At 39.0% G+C, this 19,510-nt stretch overlaps 1 protein-coding gene across 1 annotated transcript; it reads right to left on the bottom strand.

Annotated features, from left to right (window-relative positions):
• Nucleotides 1–331: 331 nt before the first annotated feature.
• On the bottom strand, nucleotides 332–18,988 carry gsk3aa (glycogen synthase kinase 3 alpha a). The gene is made up of 11 exons (XM_040020901.1): nucleotides 18,591–18,988; nucleotides 9,553–9,638; nucleotides 7,202–7,303; nucleotides 6,990–7,073; nucleotides 6,453–6,563; nucleotides 6,081–6,211; nucleotides 4,675–4,879; nucleotides 4,450–4,545; nucleotides 2,710–2,896; nucleotides 2,400–2,477; nucleotides 332–1,491 (listed from the first exon to the last, which is right to left on the bottom strand). The coding sequence occupies exons 1-11, from the start codon at nucleotides 18,763–18,765 to the stop codon at nucleotides 1,430–1,432; spliced, it is 1,317 nt and encodes a 438-aa protein (XP_039876835.1). The 5' UTR covers nucleotides 18,766–18,988; the 3' UTR covers nucleotides 332–1,429.
• Between the last annotated feature and the right edge of the window lie 522 nt (nucleotides 18,989–19,510).

The raw sequence follows: 19,510 nt of genomic DNA, 5'->3' as shown, positions 1-19,510 counted from the left end.
TTTCGAGGCTTTCATATCCACACAACTACAAAAACTGGATGAGGGACCAATCAGATAATTCTCTGCTTCTTGTTTTTAAGCCATTAAAAGTCTGAATAATTTCAGACTGTAACACCAATTTATATGTTCATATCACTGACTTCATATCACAGAATTGAATCTTAAAAAGGAAGCAAATATGGAAATATAGTAAAGAAACAACTACGTTTTTGGTTTAGTTAAAACAGCAGAACACAGAGCCGTTTCCAGAGAAGGCTGAAATTCAAACATGTCTTTGGGGAAGGTTGAAAGTTTTCCTTTTCTGCTTGCTTAAAGAAAAGACATTTTTTTCAATATAAAGTCTCCACCTCCACTTGCACATTATGGGGAACTTTTGCAATCTTCTTTCACAACACTGATCTAAGACTAAAAGTACTGTCTGAACCTTTTCCTGACATTTCATGATCAGGCGAACGCAGCCAAATTACCTGTGAAGAAGGAGAACGAGCAGCCACGCTTCTGTCCAGCCATCTAGAAACATTTCTGAGGAGGCCATTTCTTTTTCCCCAACCCTAATAGGTCTAAAACAATTTCCTGAAAAGTGATGCCTTCTTTTCGAGTTGCACTTAAGTGCCCTTTCCTACAAATATGCCTCTGTGGCTGACAATGTGGGACCTAATTTTAAAAGTAAAAACATGGTTAAAAACTGAGAAAGGGTCTCGAGCCACAAAAAAATTAAGACGCCTTCCTTGTTGGGTATATATAGTTTAGTCAGAGAAGCGTTTAGTTCCTTTAGCAGACACACCTGTAAGGATGCTCGTTTCCAACACGAGGCAGACTGACATTTATCTGGCACTGGCCTGTTTTTTTCTTCCATCTGCAGCTAAAACAACAACAGCTGAAGGTTTGATTTGTAACTTAGGTAGAGGACTGGACTAAAATAATGTCAATGTCCCTGCAACTGTTCTCCCATCCTGAGTTAAATTAAAGTCCTACTGTGATGACCTGTGATGAGGGGCCCAGTTCTAGTCTTGTTCAGGCAGCGTGCACTCATTTAAAAACACTGAATAAAAAAATAATCTTAAAAGTGAGGGGGGGAAAACAGGTATATAATGATTTTACCTAGCCAAATAAATAAAAACAAAGAAAACAAAAAGGAAAAAAATGGTTAACAAAAGCTTATAATACAGAGGACCAGCCCCGACTATTGAACCTTCTAAAACCACCCGAGCAGCAGCGGGACGATTCGGTGTGTGTGTGTAACAATCTCCTGCCGTAGTTTCGACCCTGACACCTAAACAACGAAGGGTTTGCTCAGTGGATTTACTGTACAGAAACAGACCATGGAAGAAGATAGCAAAGCAGCATGGTGGACAGCTGTGGACACAGAGTGTGTGTGTGTCTGAGAAAACGGGGTGATGCTTTGCAGGCAGATGGGTGAGAAGCTGCTTCAGATGCTGTTGAGAGATCCTGGTACTGAACTGTGTTGAGATGAATCTGAACCGGTACCATCTGAAGGGGAGAGGAAGAAGAGGCAAAAGGTACAGTGAGCTTTAAATTGAAGCTTTACAGCTTTACAGAGCAGTAAACATCAGACAGAGTAATAGAAAATAATCAGTCTGAAATTTTATGCGTAGTGCTGCCATCTTGTGTCAGGAGAGAAAAAACAAAATAAAAACACCCGCTCCCCCAAACTTTCTATTTCAAACTATTTATGTCAGATTTATGTTTGTTTGTTTTTTTAAATACACAAGGTGACTCTTAAGATCTTCAGAAACTTCTTAAGGCCTTAAAATCAACTTTGCATCTATTTTAAATCTGTACAAAACAGTAGCTTAAGTTTTAATTTGAAAGTCCTAGGCGACTTCCTTCTCGAGTAATCGGATTTACAAACTTTGGTGTCCATGCTGACCGCCCACCCACCCGGCAGGCTGACAACAAAACCATAAGATTTTTACTGCTGAGAGGTACAAACAGCATAATATTTTTTGAAAGACTTTTGAAGAACTAATTTAAGGCATTTAAACTTAGAGAATTTTGTGCAGCCTGTCTCAATTTTACCAAATGGCCATCATAAACTTTTCAGGTGAATGAGTTTAATTCCCTACAAGGCATTTTAAGGATTTGTATGAACTAAAAATAACAGAGGTGTTCAAATTTATACAAATATACGATGTTGATGGGGACATCAAGGATGGGACTTAAATAAGGTGTGCTTATTAAAATGTTTCCATGAGATATAAAGATGGTTTTCAAAAATATAAAGACAATTTTAAGAGTTTTAATTCTTCAGTGTCTGGATTTAAAAAAATAAAATCAAAAAGGTAAAACATAAAAATATATTTCAGTTTTTTTCCTCTCAGCTGGCAGAAAAGCCTGCTATTGACAGTGTCAGTAAAATTACAATAAGAGTTTCCCACCGTGTGCAGAAGCAGCTGTGTGAGAGCGAGCGTGAGGAGGAATGAGGATTGAGTTCAGCTGAGGCTGGATCGACAGCTCTGCAGAGAATAAAAGGAGAGTTTTTATTTAGCGCTGAGTCATAAGGAGAGCGCAGTGTCATTCAACAGAACAAAAGAGGCATACTGAATTAACCGGAACACCTCAGCAGTCGCAGAACAAACTGACTTTAAAGTCGTGTTACAGACATAGAATCATCATGCAGAGCAGCTACAACTTAGCTGAACAATTAGCATAAAAAAAGGGAAGGAAACGAGACTTTAACTCTGCTACCTGTGGTGCTAAAGTTGAAGAGCATCGGCAGTTCTCGTCCACTGGGCAGCCTCGTGTTTGGCTGGCGCAGTTCGTCGAAGAAGGCATGTGCACAGGCCTCTAGCGGGGAGAGGCGTGAGGCTGGCGTGTACTCCAGCAGCCGAGAGCAAAGCGCAATGGCCTCTGGAGGGGTGCGAGGTTTAAACACCTGAGGAAATACGAGAGCTTTTCTTCAAAAGTTCCGACATCAAGCAACATGTTTTGATACTGGCAAGACATTGGTTAAACATACTGGCAAGCTCCATATGCCAGTATGTTTAACCAGTGTCATGCAATGCAGGGTTTCTTCCATTCTGGAAGTTAACCCAAAGTTAACCCAAAATGACAGACAGTCATTTCTATGCAGGAGTTCTGCATCTACAAAGGCAACAGCAGGCAGCTTTTGAAGTAGAGCCAGCTGCTTTGTAGTAAATTTACAAGGGATTCTTCTCTTGGCTGCATGCTGAGTATATACTTTTTGTATATCTCAGTTAATCAAACATTAAAAACACCTCAAGTCCATGTGGCCTCATCCTCACAACCACAGGATTTCTCTTTTTTACTCTAATAAACTTGTGCACCTAAAAGAGGTTTTCTACTCTCCTCCGCCTTAGGTCCTTTTTTTAAGGGAAAAGATAAATTATAGGGCTTTAAAATTCAATAAACCTACCAATAAAGATGAGCCTAATGATTGCTTCTTTATGGTTGCACTGGAAGCAGCAGTCGGTACATCAACAAAAATGATGTCCTAGCTGTAGGTGCCCCGTGCTTTGGTATCTCAGTTTTTCTAACCTGGTGCCATGTCTACAAGTGTGTTACAGCTCTACAGCAACATATAGCAATGCACACAGAGAGAAGCTGCAACAGCTGGAAAATATGAGACATGCTGAAGAAAACCTCTGTGACTGCTTCATTTCCTGTTTTGACTTCTTCTGCACCAGCGCTGGTGAAAAGGTTGCAACACCTACTGTTTTGGAGAAAACTAGCAAGTCCAGAGTGCCACAAACACCAATGTAAATATTCACAGGGCTGTGATGATGTCATGCATACCATTGCAGTAACCATAAAGGAGGCTTACAGAGGACGTTGGGCACCAAACTGAACGAGACTTCAATTGAAAAATACACTTAATGACACCAAAGACCAAATGACTCCTATCCCTGCTCCACTACAGTAGCTACCAGTTAAGATACAGAACTGACTTTTAACTTTTAAATGTAAAGCCTTTTATGGGCTCACCGACTATATTACACATCAACTCCCCTTCAAAAACTGAGTCACTGCCCAGGTTCCTCAGGTCAGACTAAAGGAAATTTAGACACCCTGCAGTTGAGGAACTGTTTTGCAAAAGAACCGAGGTTAGCAAATTCTGCATCTACTTTTAAATCATTTCTTAAAACTTACTTTTGCAGAAATGATTCATTTTGTCTGAAAAAGTATAAAAGCTGTAACTGCTGGTTTTGCCAATTTCTTTTTAACATTATGAACAACAATATTTCATTTTTTGGGACTGTTACTTGACGTCTAAGTCAGTGCCATCAATATAATTAACAAGAAATCTACCAACCTATCACAGTTTCATCAAGTAAATGAAAAATGTTAACTTTTATTTCTCACTTCAGACAAAAGATCGGTCTTATTCACAGTGCATCTGCTTCCAGAGAGCATAGACCTGGAGAAAACTGACTGTGCTGCTGTTATTCGTTCTCAGGTGTTATTTACCTTGGTCCAAGGATGCGCTTTGATCTGAGGGAACTTGAATTCTGTGTAGTTTGGATTCATCTCTCGAATTTGTTCCCTTGTTGGCGTTCCTAACACCTGAGAACAGAAGAGGAGGATAAGACATTTACTTCAAACAGAGTGTTTGCAAGACTACCTTTTAATAGTATAAATGAATGGTGCAGAAAGACTTAAATGAAAAAACAAAACAACAAACAAACAACTCACTTTGATAATCTCCACTAGCTGATCCACTCCACTGTCGCCGGGGAATATGGGCTGTCCGAGCAGCAGCTCTGCCAGTACGCAGCCAGCTGACCAGATGTCGATGTTTGCTGTGTAGTCTGTGGCGCCAAAAATCAGCTCTGGGGCGCGGTAGTACCGTGAGCAGATATACGACACATTTGGTTCACCCCGGACAAGCTGCTTTGCGCTGAAGGAAGCACAAGAATCACGTTAAATGGTAACAAAGACAGCAGGAAAAAAAGAAAGATAGGAGATCAATATATACCAAACGACTCCCTACTGAGCACTCAGTTGTCTGGAAAATAGTGACACTATGTGCAGATAGTAAGAGGGTCGGAAGTTTTTATATTTCCCTGAGCATCAAAGAGAAATATAGACTCTGAGGACTAACTTCTTTCCTTTACCTTCCCCTTCTGTCAGCAAGCAAAATTTGAAAACAATTTTTATGATATACAAACATTCATAAAGCAATATAATCTTAAAAGAGTACTTGATGACTTTTATAAAATTTGCAATCAGGCCATTTGCTGTTTTGAATTATAGTTTATTTCTATCAGACAGATTAACACAACTAGGCAGAGCAAGATTAACACTTTATTACACACCATATGAGTCCTTTCATTTAACAACGTCTTAATTTAACTAATTAAACATTGTAATTAAAGTCTGATCTTCAATCAAATGCCTGATCATCATCTGCAGATACTGAAGACGAGATCAGTAATGCAGCTTGAGTGCAGGAGAAAGGCTATTGGGAGAGACATGTGTGCTTGTGAAACAGAAAAATAAGCATTTGAATAAAAAAAAAAAAAAAATACTACCAAAAATAAAAACAGAGCCGTGTTCCTGACGCTAAACTTGAGTTTTTGCCAGCTGTCATTTCTGGATCTAATATAAGACGCATGCAACCATACATCACTGTTTAATACTTCACACTCTGTACAGGGCTTTTCTCAGCACACGTTTACAGCAGCTGTGTTACTTTCTGCTTGTTTTATGGTTAACTTCTTTGTACTTTTACAACATTACTCTTTGCTTTTCCTTTGTGAAGTATAATGCTCTAATAGCCATTGACGTGTCCTCGTTTCCAATTAATCACATGCAGCAAACTCCAAGTCTTTCACATGAATGTGCTCATAGCTAGATTAGATGAGTTGAATTGAGGTGACAACCACCTTCATTACCCTGTTCAGACTGTTTGCAGTCCTATGCATGTTGAACTTGATTCACAGAACAGAATCTAAGTGTTAAGCATTAGAAATGCTGTTATTCTTCCCATATTAGATTTCAGAAAAAATATATATACTTAAAAGGCAGATAAACGTAATCCTGCTACTACTGTTAAATTAAGTTCTGATTTGTGTGGAAATTTTTTTGGTTTAGCTTACCTGCCAAAGTCACACAGCTTTAGGACGGCAGTTTCTGGGTCGACGAGCAGGTTTTGGGGCTTGATGTCTCTGTGACACACACCTTGGGAATGGATATAAGCCAGACTGCGAAACAACTGGTACATGTACACCTGTTGGAGGTCAACACAAAATACAAAAATCAGACAACATAGAAATAATTTATTAAGAGGCATAAATAGCATAAAGCTTGGTATTTGTACTGGAGACCTTCTGAGGAAATTCTTGAAAACAAGAAGGAAATTCTGAACTTTACAATGTTTGAAGTTTTTGGAGAATAAAAACTTCAACAGAAAAATACTGTGACTTGGACAACATGGAAATGTTTTGGAAGGAAATTAGGGGCAGAATTACCTTCACATATATGATAGGAATAATGCTCTTGGCCTTGTTAAAATGCCTGGCAACCCTGTAGACCGTCTCGGGGACAAAGTCCAGCACGAGGTTGAGGTACACTTCATCCTTCTGCAAAGGATGGAGGGATTGACACAAAGGTAACTGTAGTTAAAGCATTTATGGTTTAAGACAGCTAAGCAAACAGACAGACAAGCCTGGCATAACCTCGCACGCTGATACAAAACATTTCCAGTAAGTTACTTCTGCAACATTAAATCAGATTCTATATTTATCAGTAAAAGAAACTAATTGCTTCCCCTTTTTGGGGTTGGGTTATTTTTTAATGCTATATCTGAGCATCTGTATATGTATTATGGACATGCACCATTTCCTTTTATTTATAGTTTCGACATACTGAAACTACTGGTTTAATTATTTTATGTCTATTTTTTTATAAACCATAGCTTAACTTATGTTAGTTTTGTTTCACCATCTCTTCTTTCAGCTCTCTTTAGAGTAGTCTGTACAATGACCCTTTTGGGGTTTTTTTTTTACCTTCTCGCCACTAGAGTAGAAGAAATAACGTAATCGGACAATGTTGCAGTGGTCCAACTTCCTCATGATCTGTAGTTCCCGATTCTGTACAAACAGACACATGAGTCAATGAGGGAAACCAAGTAAACAAAGTGATCACGAAAACTATTAACAAGGAGGGTGAGGGGGGTGCCACTGATAAGATTATTACAGAAACTAAATTACACGCCTACCTTGAACCTCTTATCCTGCAGAACCTTTTTGATGGCCACCATCTCCTGTGTGTCGATGAGGCGAGCTTGGTACACCACACCAAACGACCCATTGCCAATGACCTGCAAGGTTTTAACAGAACAGGAGAGTCAGACTGAAGGACAGCCCATCAGGTGATCAACCACAAACATTTATTTAATTTCCTGAAAGCTGCAGCTGCTGGTGTTTCCATTCTTTTAACAGTAATAAATTGGCTCTATCCATCTTTGACTGATAGTCTGTTTTTTTCTGAAAGTGTTTTTCAAGCCTACAGCGCATATGATGACTCTTCAGTGGAGATCTGTCACTCTAACAACCACAAAATTTAAATTATAAAATGGCAACTTATGTATTTAAATCCAAACAATCTTCCTTTTTTGTTAATCCTAACTCAGCCTATTCTTATAAAACTAATGAAGTAGTTTCTCATGCCTAAACCTAGCGATTTATGGTGTCCAACCAAATTCCATCAGTAATCTAACAGAAGTTACCCATGTGAAGTGTTAAGGGTCTCATGCGGGACTTCTGTGAAATAACTATGTGGACATATGTAGAAAATTTGTTTATAAAAATAAATAAGAGGGGAAATTAATGATCAAGAAAATGTTTTAATAGATTAAATCTTGTGACTGTTTCACAAAAGATAGATTGATAGTCAGACATGAGCACAGAAACAGTACATGAATAAATCAAAATTCTTTGGTAATTTTCCCATTTAAATCCTTTGGTATTAAAATTACAGGTATTAAAAATGGCGATTAAGCACAGTGAGATGTTTGTAGTCAGATTTTGTTTCTGCTTAAGACTCTTGCCAAATTATACAAATATAATGATAACGTTCCACTGCTGCAGGCATCAGACAAGTTAAGTATTTCTGATAAGCCTAAACGACGATTTTATTGGCTTTGTGATAAAAGTGTGATAAATCTGAATTTACACACACCTACAGAGCCATTAAGTAATCTTAAAAGTGATAACAGCCTGGCTCAGTGCAACACTCTTCTTTATGTAGTTTCAGGCTACAGTTGACACAGTTATGTCATTTTTTCCAAAGACACAAGCAAAAGAATGTGCGCCTTTAAAATCATGCATTTTTATGGCTTGGCAGAATAATTATGGAAATATCAGCATTGATCAATACCCTTATTAATTCCACATGCAGTGATTAAAGTTTCAAATAACGTTTGAGTTATCCCTGTGAGCCAAAAGCTCAGGATTCAGATTGTTCCACTGGTAGCTCTATAGGATGGGTGTCAAACTCCAGTCCTTGAGGGCCGGTGTTCTGAAACTTCATGCTGAGGTGATGATGTTACAGTAGCTCATGAGTGAATGAACATGGTGCAATTACAGTACTTTTAGAAGTACAATTTTCCAAACACAGGTATTTTAATTTACTTGAGTTAGGTTAGGGGTTGCCACCTCAGCATGCAGTCAAGTTCTATAGTCTTGCTAATGACCTGCTCATTTTATTCCGTTGTGTTGCAGCAGGGACACGTTTAAAAGTTTCAGGACATTGGCCCTCAAGGACTAAAACCTGTGACGTTTAAAAACTCATGAAAACTAACTCATCAAAAACTAATCACGAGAATCCAATAAAAATATAAAGTTGGAAATAAGAACGACAGATCCCATTTAACGTCTTTAACGCCCTTGTCATACCAAACGAGGGCAGTTTTTGCTGAGATTACATACAAAGTTTATGCACGATTTGGTTTGCCAAAAATTTCTGTTAGACAATAAGAAAAGTGGCAATAATGCGTCTGTGTGGGTTGAAAATATTTCAGCTTCAGTGAAAAATCTGCTTGATGCTGTATCATGATGACCCATCAGCTGAAACTCTCCCACAGACTGGATGTTTTGGTGGCGTCACCAACAATGACAAATGGAGGACAAGCGCACTGTACTCGCCAACTGTTTGATTCAACTTCATTTTCTCATTGTTACAAACTACATAAACTATACATTCATTTTGCTCTTGGAGAAAAGCGGGGACAAACTTGGATGCTACTAAGAAGCAGTCAGAAGTCCTTAAAAGTGGTTTGATTTTGATACATTTTCTTTTAGTTTCAAGAAAACTGAAATTGTGTTGTTCTGATTTTTAAAAATCAAAAAGAAACCAAAGAAGACGTATAAGCATTTGGTTCTGCACAAGTGTGTTTGATCTCTACTTGCTACATAGACTGGGGGCTTTACATGTGCTGTTCACAACTGTGTGTGTAATATGCAGCAACTAAGTAAAACCATCCTCAACAGACAAAACAAAAATGAGGAGAAGACTTGGAAAAAGAAAGTTGTAATTTCATAGAGCTTCAGTTTTTCCTTTCTTTCTCACCTTGATGTCAGTGTAGGAGACTTCCTGCGGGCGGTCCGGTCCCTGACCCGGTGTGGCCACGACTGTTGTCACCTTCCCGCTGTCTCCTAGGAAACAAGCAGGAAGAGGCATGTTAAAAATTGTAGCTATAGTGCGGTTAACTGTGCTGCAGACCACAGAACAGTTATAAGGAGGTTTTAAATGTCCTGTCGTCCCTCTGGCTCGTTTCTATGAGACTTAAAGAAATGAAAGACCTTTAGGATACAAACTAAACAGCACTCCTGACATTCAACTGACTGCCAACAGCCTTTACATCTGGGCTGTCTCTCCACTGGCCGGGTGATTATTTAGGTTAATGACAGCCTGTGAATGATTGTCAACTTTACAAAACCCTCCAAGGAAGAAGGAGCGAAAGACAGAGTTCATATTCAAGACGCTGTGACTAATTAAAGTGGGAATGGACCCAAAAATAGGCCAGCCACTTTCTTTGTCTTCATAATTTTTTTTAAGTCATAACAGCCTAACATAAAAGGATTATTTTTGTAGCATCATCAGCCATATATTAGCCTCCAGTATAATGGGAAGACTGTAGCATTTCACTCAATTATTGTTTAACTGAAATGGAGGAAATATACTTTTCTGCCATTAACATTTTCACACGTGAGCCTCAGATTGAGGTTCAATTACCCAGACATCTAACCTACCCGAATGGTTCAATCATTAAGGTGGTGACTTTGGTTTGCACATGTTTTTCCCCATCACCTCGTTTCCTGTCAGCTAGATGTTCGCTCACTAAAGCCCGTTTTTTTCACTAGCACCTACTTCACTCGACTGTTTTTAGGTTTTTCCATTAGGTGGTAGTACAACCTGGTACCAGGTACTTTTTTAGTACCTACTCGAACGGATTTCCAAGTGAGCCGAGTCGAGCCGAGCCGAAAATGTGCCATCAACAGACTGCACGCCACTGATTGGCCAGGGAGTGACGTCAGTCAATGAGTCATGAGGGCAACTTTCAGGAATAAAACCAGTCATTTGTGGAAACCTGGAAATGATGAAAATGGCTACGCACAAGTGCCCTCCATTTTTGTGTTTGTTTTGCATAAAAATGTCACAGGACCTTGCTATAATACCACCACCCACATTGAGGTAATAATCAATTATAATGGAAAACAATCGAAACTCAGTAGAGTCACGTTGAGTAGGTGTTGGTGGAAAAGAGGCTATTTTTTGCACGTAAAAATGATCCTGAGAACAGAAATCCTGCATACGTGGCTGAAACCGTGACTCTCTCTCTCAGGTCAAAGCTGGTCGAGGTGTGAAAGCAAAAACTGAATCACAGACCGAAGGACGGCGACATTCTTCCGATGAGCCCCAGTCTCTTACAAAGAAAGAAATATCAGAATACTGCAAAAAGAAATTAAATGCATGGGTTGTTCTCTATCAGATAAGGCATGCCTTGGAGTTGAGAAAAGTGTAAAGCATCTCCAACATCGGCCCAATTTCCTTTCACATCTATTTTTCACCAACAAGGTTTCTAAGTGTCAAAATGTTTGCCCTGATAAATTAGCATGTACACTTCAATCAATCATCATCAACAACAATAACAACACCAACAACAACACCACCACCACAAACAAACAGATAAAAGTTTAAAAAAAAAAAAAAAAAAAAGGGGGGGGGGGATACAAACACACAAAACGTTTCCTCAACAGTCCAAGTAAAATCATAGTTTAGAAGTACTAATTCTCATAGGAAGATATGCCTCGTGCAGAAAAGTCACTGTCCTGTATATGAAAATTTGGGCATCATTCGTTGTTCCTGTCAACTAGTTCTGAAATTTCCAGTACAGACCAAAGTAGTTTTGGGTTTCCACCAAATGAAAATCACCATTACTGTGTTTTCAGTGGGGTTTACTAAACTCAAGATTAAAAATGTCATTTTTGTTTGGCAAATTGACGGGTCTTAGTTTTGAGTATATGTGGATCAATCATGCCTTTATGCAATACCCTTAAAGACTCATTTGAGCCTGGAAAAACCTCGAATAAACTGCATCAGCAGGTTTCCCAGACATGGATTAGGCCTAGGCCCAGTCTAAACGAAAAACTCAATGAAAACCTGTGTTGACGGTCTGCGATTAGGCTTAATCTATGTCTGAACCTTGATCCGATTCCCATTTCTCTGTGTGGCCATTGGTTAAACTTAATATGACAACCCTGCTTTAACTTTAAATTTAATTTTCCTGTGTTATCTGTGCAGTCTAAATAATGGGGCAACACTGTCATGTAGCTATGATGGTTCTGTGTCACTACCACTCTATGTCCACACACTTAATGCTCTGTTTACCAAACAAGACAATGCACTTATTGATATTGTTCTCGTTCACACAGAACTGCATACCCTAGTGTTCCTGCATGTCTGTGTCCACACAGCAAACTGTCCTGGTTATCCAAATGACACGATGGCGGTATCTGTTACAGCTGAAACCGTGAGGCCTGCAGCGTGACCGTGTCAGTGGGTTCCCTACCTCATTGACTGGGTTCAAGCTCTGAACCCTGATGAACACACTCACTTGTCCAGGTTAAAAGTAGGGCAACTGTCTTAGATGCTGCTTTCCCCCCCCCCTTTCTGCTGCTGTTTATTTTTTATAGCATGAAAAATAATTTCCACGGGCTTGTAACTTGCTCGAGGCTGTTAATCTATCACGATAAAGATGAAGCCTTTTCTCAGTCTTCGTCAGAGTTCCTGATTTATCACCGCTTCACGGTTCAGTGTTTTCATACCAGCGCTGCATTGTGTGTCACCGCTTGGCTTCCTGTCTTTCACCTGACATTCACAGACGGGAAACACGCGTCTCCAGGAGGAAATAATCCCTGCATGCATGCCATTATTCAAACTCTGTCACACCAACACCAATTCAGCTCCAGTTTTTTTTTTTTTTTTTTTTTTTTTTAAAAAAAGGCTGATACATTGTAGCCAGATCAAAAAATGCGTGTTGCATCTACTCCTCCTAACCTCCAAGTCAAATTAATAATGACCTCAGCTGAACATTTATCTCCCACTGGGATATTTCTAATCAAAAAATGTTTCTTAACAGGAATTTGGTTATTTATACGTTGTATTTTACTGCAAGTGGCTCATTGTTGTGGCAAGGAAAATGAACACTTGCATGCAAGTCCCGACAATAAACACTCTGATTTTATTGTAATTTCCCACCCATAATCGTTATATATGATAATAGACCTAGAACAGACCTAGAACAAGATTTACTGCTGCAGAACTCTTGATTTTGAATGTTTCTCTGCAAATATTTTAAATATGACACATCTAAAAACCATGTGTTTGTTTAGACTTGCTCTGAAACAGAAGCACAACAGAGGATAAAAGGCTGGTGTTAAAATAATAAGGGCACACTGTACCCACCTTAAGTGTTCCTTTTCTAGTATTACTGACGCAAATAGATTTAGTAATGTAGTTGGTAATGGTGCATCACAACAAGTTTCCCCTCATGTTACTTGCGGAAATAGAGTTGTGCTAGAAACCTACAAATATTTGCAGCCAGTGGAAAAGTAAGCTGGAATCAAAACATATCGTCAGCATTAACCACCGAGTGTTAAGATTCTATTCAGTTCTCTCCTTTTTTTCCCTGTCTGTCTGAAAACCCAACGTGAACCATTCATCTCCAGCTGCTTTTAAATGCCATCAATAAGCTTGCCCCTCGTTCCTTTTTGAAAATTTTTACACCACAGTTGAAACAGAACTTGAGTAAACAAGGATTCATATGCACACAGAAAACCATTCACTCACTGTGCATCGCTTTGAAACTGATGATGATCACTTGTGGAAATCACAAGGTCCATCTTGTCTAGTAAGCCTCTACCTTATTTACCACTAGGTCTTATGACAAATATGACATTTGACACTTTCACTGGTAGCCCCTTCAGTCATTTGCTGTAAGTTGAGAAAAGTTTATCTCAGGTCCCGTCCACTTTTACGTTGCCAAATATGTACATTCTGTGATCTCTGGTCACTACAGTGCAGCAAATCACTTCTGGTGTGGACACAGTTTAATTGAATGGAAGATAATTTCACACCTTTTAAACTTTGAAAACAAAATGTAAATACATTGAAGTCCCATACAGAATAAAATGGGCACCATAAATAAGCGTACATGGTAATTTATAAGCCAAATAATTTAGTCAGCTGAGGGTTACACTATGCAAGAAGAAGTCTGAATTGCCACACTTAAGCAGCAGGTTTCTGTGTTAATATCTTTACACACAAGAAACAAACTGCACTTAGATGAACTCCACACTTTAAAGCAAAGTAGTTCAAGAGAATTAAGTTTACCTTATTAATATGCAGTTTAATGCAGCAGCATCTTCCAAAAAATCTAACCAGGGCATCTGCTCTGTGGGGAGAACTGCTGGTGGAAGAAAGAGGCTTCTATTGTTTTAGAGTATAGCACTCATGTTATGTTTAACATGTCCATAAAAAAAAATTTTTTTAAAAAAAAACCCCAAAAAACAAACATGTCCACTTCCCGGTACACTGAGGTTACATCTGTGAGTAAACTGTAAGCTGATTTACATCAACTTTACATAAAATCAATGTAGCTGTTACCAACCTTGTGATACCCTCAAGCCTGAGGTGACCACATGATTGTATCAGAAACGCCTCTGCAGTGTTTCACAGAAGAGATAGTGACTCAACACACATTTCCTACTTTATCAAACTGACAGTCTGACACTGAGCTGTCCGTTTTCTAAAGCTTGTCCAGGTCACAGGTAGAGTGACCTAATCCTAACAAAATAAATATTTGTGTGGAGCAGATTAAAAAAAAAAAATGTTTTAAATTTGTGTTACTGGGAATTATGCACTCGTTTATTAACAACATTAGTATTTAACAATGTTTCAAAGGGTAGAAATAAGTTAACAGACTTATTCAACAGCAAGGCCTATTCTAAGCCAGGAAACACCTGCTACAGTTAAAAGACAGCCTGAAATACTGATATTGTTAACCTACACAAAAGCTTCACAGTTACAGGTGTGGCATCATTCGTGTGAAGGACAAACATCCAGGATTTAATTTAATTGCATTTTTCCCCAACTTGCTTGCTAAGAATAAGCAGTAAGCATAAATGAAAATAGATAACTCTTTCTCAGTTTTACCGATGAATAAACACATTTCAAACATCACAACTTTTACTTGGAAGGCGAACGGTCTCTTGCCCCTGACTTGTGTCCTATATGTTCAACCTCCACTGTACAGGTATGATGCTCTGAATTTTATATATTGCATTGCAAAAGTGACAGGTCAAGTCCTCATATCATTCATCCAGCATTGACATCGGATTTCCATGAGCATGAAACTAGAAGTTAGATCCTCAACTGTATTTTGCATTATAAAACTTCAAACACTGCAAAGGAATTACACTTTATGCATGAAGCAGACCTGAGATAAATCCTGGTGCTGCTCACAGACCATAACAAAAAAAAAAAAAAAAAACAACAGGAAAAGAGAACATCTTCCTGGATGTAGCGGTGACAGCAGCCGACAAGGTAATTACACAACGATGTGAAGAAATGTTCTGCTTCATGGAAGCAGGACCTGTTTCCTCTTCTGAATAGAAAAACTCTACAATACACATACACACACAAAAAAATTCAATTCACTGTCAAGCATCCCATAATATTTCCAAGAGAGAAATATTTTAGTGATTATATAAGTATTAATAACAGCGTATTTCAGCAAAAATGTAATCATAGAGGATTACTGTACACAGCACGTCTTTAGTCCTCCTCCTTCACTTCAAAGACATGTCAGGGCTTGTCAGCTCAGGAGGTACATTCACACAGGGCCTTAATGCAGAAAACTAAGGTTTTCAGGACATCTCCACACCAATTAAAACTATTTTGGCAGGTAACCAGGCGGGTAAGCAACCTGTTATTTAATCTATGTAAGCTATATAAGGAGGTGCATTTTTCTTCATTGTTTAATACACCGTGAAGTAAAAATGTCATCTTTAAGAGTTACCAACAACAAGTACCATATTCAGAGCAAAGGACTGAAATTAGACCAATACCGGTATTTTATAACATCAAGGAAATGCCTCAACATTACATGTCTTCCAGTCTTTATACAGACAGATCCATTGAAAAACAAGCCAATGCGTTAGAGATTTAGGTGTGGACTTTGACTCAGGCTACGTTCACACTAGCCCGGATAGATTTGAAAACAGCGTTTTCGTCTGAAAAACGCTCGGAGTCCACACTAGCATTTTCAGTCATTTTCACAGAGTTGTGCATCCACATTGAAATGGCAGAAAACGCCTACGTTCCAGTACCGTGCATGTGTGAAGCGCAAGAAGATTCGGCCTGCCTCATTTCTGTCAGCCGTTTATTTACTTTCCGGCTCGTTGAAATGTCGCGGCAAAATGTCGAGGAAAAGCACCGAGTTTTTCAAATGGACTAACAATGAGGTGGAGATGTTGCTGCAAGTAACACAAAAGTAGAAAGTTGCAAAAGCGAGTGAAAATTAAAGAATTTGAAGAAAAGCTATCTGGAGCATGTACAAACTGATATTAATGTTTAAAAGGGCTGTCAAAATTGAGAGCAAATAAAACAACTGCTGTATAATGCCCTCCGCTATCTTTGTTTAATTAGTCACATGAGTGCATCACATGACTAAAATGCGTCATCGTTTTCGAAAGTCTGCGTTTTCACTGTCCACACTGCGACGCAAACACACAGTCTTCAAATGTATTCGTTTTCCAGAGCGTTTCCAAAACGCTGCGTTTTTCCTTGGGGAAAGCGCCATCCCGGTGTGGATGGGAGGCCAAAACGGAGAGAAAACGATGTGTTTTCAAAACGCATTAGTGTGGACGGAGCCTCAGAGCTGAACTTTTCTCATGTGAGATTTATCTCCAGATCTGCCATTTATCTCCTTAAAAATGCCACAAAAGTGAAACCATTTCTTTATCTCTCCAAGTGACCAAGCTTTTAAAGCAGGCTTGAAAAATGCTCAGCTATCTAGTCTTTGAAAAAACAGCAGCCTGAGTGCTTATCTGGACAAGATGGATGGTACGCATTAAGGCCCTACACGGTCCTTTGCTGCACAAATCCAGGAGTTTTCCAGCAAAAAACAAAAAAAGTGTTGGCTTTCTACCTAAAGAAAGATCAGCAGGATTATGATTTCAAAGTTGTTGGGGTTGTTTTTTTTTTAATTCTTGTTAGTGGTGTTTAATGTTTAATGTAGACTTTAGTAAGGCAACACAGATTCTGTGCCTTACATATACTGGAAGAAATTGTGATTATATTTGCAGTCATCACTGCCCCAAAGGTCCATTTTTAGCCAGAAAAAAGCCCTAATGTGTCTTATATGCTCTCAGAGTATACGCCATTATACCAGGTGGGGCAGCTTTTTACTTTTTATGCTTCAAATCACAGGAACAATCACTGAAATAGAAAATCTAAAACCGGCCTCTTCAGCCTGGCTTGTGATTAAGTATGATTTATAGACATAGCTTACCACTTTTTAAATTGGCTTTGCTGTATCTAGTTTTCAAAATGTAATTAATGTTAAATCCCTTTCAAATATTTATCGGGCGTTACCTTCCTGTGTTCCCTTCTCCTTTTGAAAAGGCATGTATGGTTTAAAATAAATAAAATAAGTTATTGTATTTTATTCTGTTTGGTTTTATAATTTACTCTCTACTTTTTATTTCATTCGTTGTTTTTTTTTTGTTTATTTTTTATAGGCTTGTCAGTCATCTGTGAAGCACTACAATTCAACTTTGCATTGACTAAGCTCCATGTCCAAGTTTAATTTTAATCCCCCAAATCACTTCATTCCCTCACGTGTCAACGTTGCTCCGGGTTCACTGTGGTCTGCTGGGAGTGAGGCTGGCTATACAATTAAGCATATCAGAGGTTTAGGTGTTTTTTTTTTTTATTATTATTATTATTATTTCTGATGAACAAAAATGGATTAAAGTATTTTTACCCAACTTACAAAAAGAACTTGTTTAAAAAAAAAAAAAAAAAAAAAAAAAAAAAAAAAAATCACAGTCCTGGTGATGTATTCAGGAAAATCCTACTGACATAAATTCTGCCTCCAGGTATAGCTTGCAGGTTGCTCAAACATGACAAAAAACACCTGATCAACCATTCAAAAGAGTATCTTTAAACTGCCAAAGGCAACATTTGGTAGGACATCAGTCTGTGTTGTTCTGCTGCAGAGAAACTAGGGGTCACATGGCTTTGAACTGGAGATGACCTCCCTTTTGGGCTCTAATATCAAGAGACGCGGCAGTGGCTGCAAATGGATGATAAGGTTTGGATTAACACACACACACATAGATCTCTGCTTACACCCGCTACTACAGTGATAAAAGGGCATACTATTATTTCTCCTCAGACTGAGGAAACCCACTCCTTGGGCTCTGCTGTTGGACGTGGATCACTTGCATCCTCCAGGCGTCGGCCACCTGCTGCTAAGCTTCTTTTTTTAACACTACCCCGCAGGTGACCTTGGTGAATATGCAACTTTTCCGCCCTGACCCTCCACCAGTGGATTCAGACTGTTAGCTAATGGCACTCTCAGCTACACCTACAAAAGACCCTTCAATGGAGCACTCAACTTGGGGTATTACAGTCTAGCTTGGTCACAAAGAACAACGGAGCTGATTTAACAGCTCAGCAGCCACAATGACCACAATAAAAAATCCAACCCACTTGCAGCTTTTAAACACATATTAGTTAGTTACTTCAAATCTTTAATGTGCTTTAGTTTTGCTCGATTAAAATGATGGCATGTGAAACAGTCTTGACACCAGACGGGGTGAAAAGAGCCATCGGCCGGACAGGGAACTAGTAATGTACAAAACAAGTGGCTAACGTTAGCAGGCTAGTAACCTTGCTAGCCAGTTCGCGGAGAAATAACGACTTTCCTCTGCGCTGTGACACATAACGACGGTGTGTAGTTTTTAGTTTGTAACTTGTAATATGATATATTGATTCAGCACATTCTGATAAGGAGTTAGTAGATAATTACAACTTACTGGCAAGCTTAAGGTTGGAGCATCCTGACGAGCTGCTACCGGAGGCCTGCGAGACCCCGGTCTTTCCTGTGCTGCTCCCCACGGCAGCGGCTGATCCGGCGGACGCAGCAGCGGCTCCTGGAACACCTGGCGGCTCAGCAAACGAGCTGGTCCTGGGCCGCCCGCTGCCGCTCATATCTCTGTGCAGGGGTCAGGGTTGTTGTTTCACCGTTTTTTCAGCTAAACCACTATTACTTATGAACAACCGGCAACGAACAATCACACCAAAGACACACCAAGAAACACCGCTCCCGTTGCCGCCGGCTGTCTGGGCTTATAGCTGTTGCTAGACACCTAGAAACAGACCGCACGCAATGACACCTGGGAGATGGAGTTAGAGCCAACCGCTACTTAGGTTTGCCGCTCTGAATTTTACAAATCAAAACAACTACAAATTTCAACTGAATTAACAGGAGGGATGTAGGCCAGAAAGAGCCGCAGCTACAGTTAAATTTAAATTTAAAACTATAACATTTGTAGAAAAGCAACAAAAAATTCAAGATACATCACAGAATTTAGCTTTTTTCTCGGAAATAAGTCACACCCTTTTACTTTAGTTCATATTACAGCCTGGACTCTTATATTAATTTTTCTCTTTGTAAAAATGTAATAAAAGTAACATAAATATTGGAAATACAAATAAAACTCAATGACCGATCACTGTGAGGTTCAACACTGCTGTGCCGTTTAAATCTTTAACAGCATATCCTTTAAATTAAATGTATTTTTTCCATTTTATTTCATGCCTTTGGTGTTATGTCTTGCTTGGGTAAACAAAAAAAAAGAACTAATGAAGGCCAATGGATTTATTTAGGGTTCAGAAGTGGGAAGCCAGGTGTTATCTCCAGCTTCCCACAGAGCATGTGTTTTACTGTACTGAA

The sequence above is a fragment of the Simochromis diagramma genome, unplaced genomic scaffold (genome assembly GCF_900408965.1).
Source record: "Simochromis diagramma unplaced genomic scaffold, fSimDia1.1 OVJJ01000753.1, whole genome shotgun sequence".
Taxonomy (NCBI): Eukaryota; Metazoa; Chordata; class Actinopteri; order Cichliformes; family Cichlidae; genus Simochromis; species Simochromis diagramma.
The sequence above is the reverse complement of the archived record's forward strand: the minus strand, read 5'-3'. Positions and strand labels throughout refer to the sequence as shown.

What these genes read in the sequence shown, in the direction of transcription:
- gsk3aa (XM_040020901.1), bottom strand. Translation starts at nt 18,765, where the DNA reads ATGAGCGGCAGCGGGCGGCCCAGGACCAGCTCGTTTGCTGAGCCGCCA. An exon ending in AAGCTGTGTGACTTTGGCAG is followed by an intron (nt 4,880 to 6,080) that starts GTAAGCTAAACC and finishes TGCTTCCTTCAG; the next exon opens with CGCAAAGCAGCTTGTCCGGG. An exon ending in AGCTAGTGGAGATTATCAAA is followed by an intron (nt 4,546 to 4,674) that starts GTGAGTTGTTTG and finishes TTCTGTTCTCAG; the next exon opens with GTGTTAGGAACGCCAACAAG.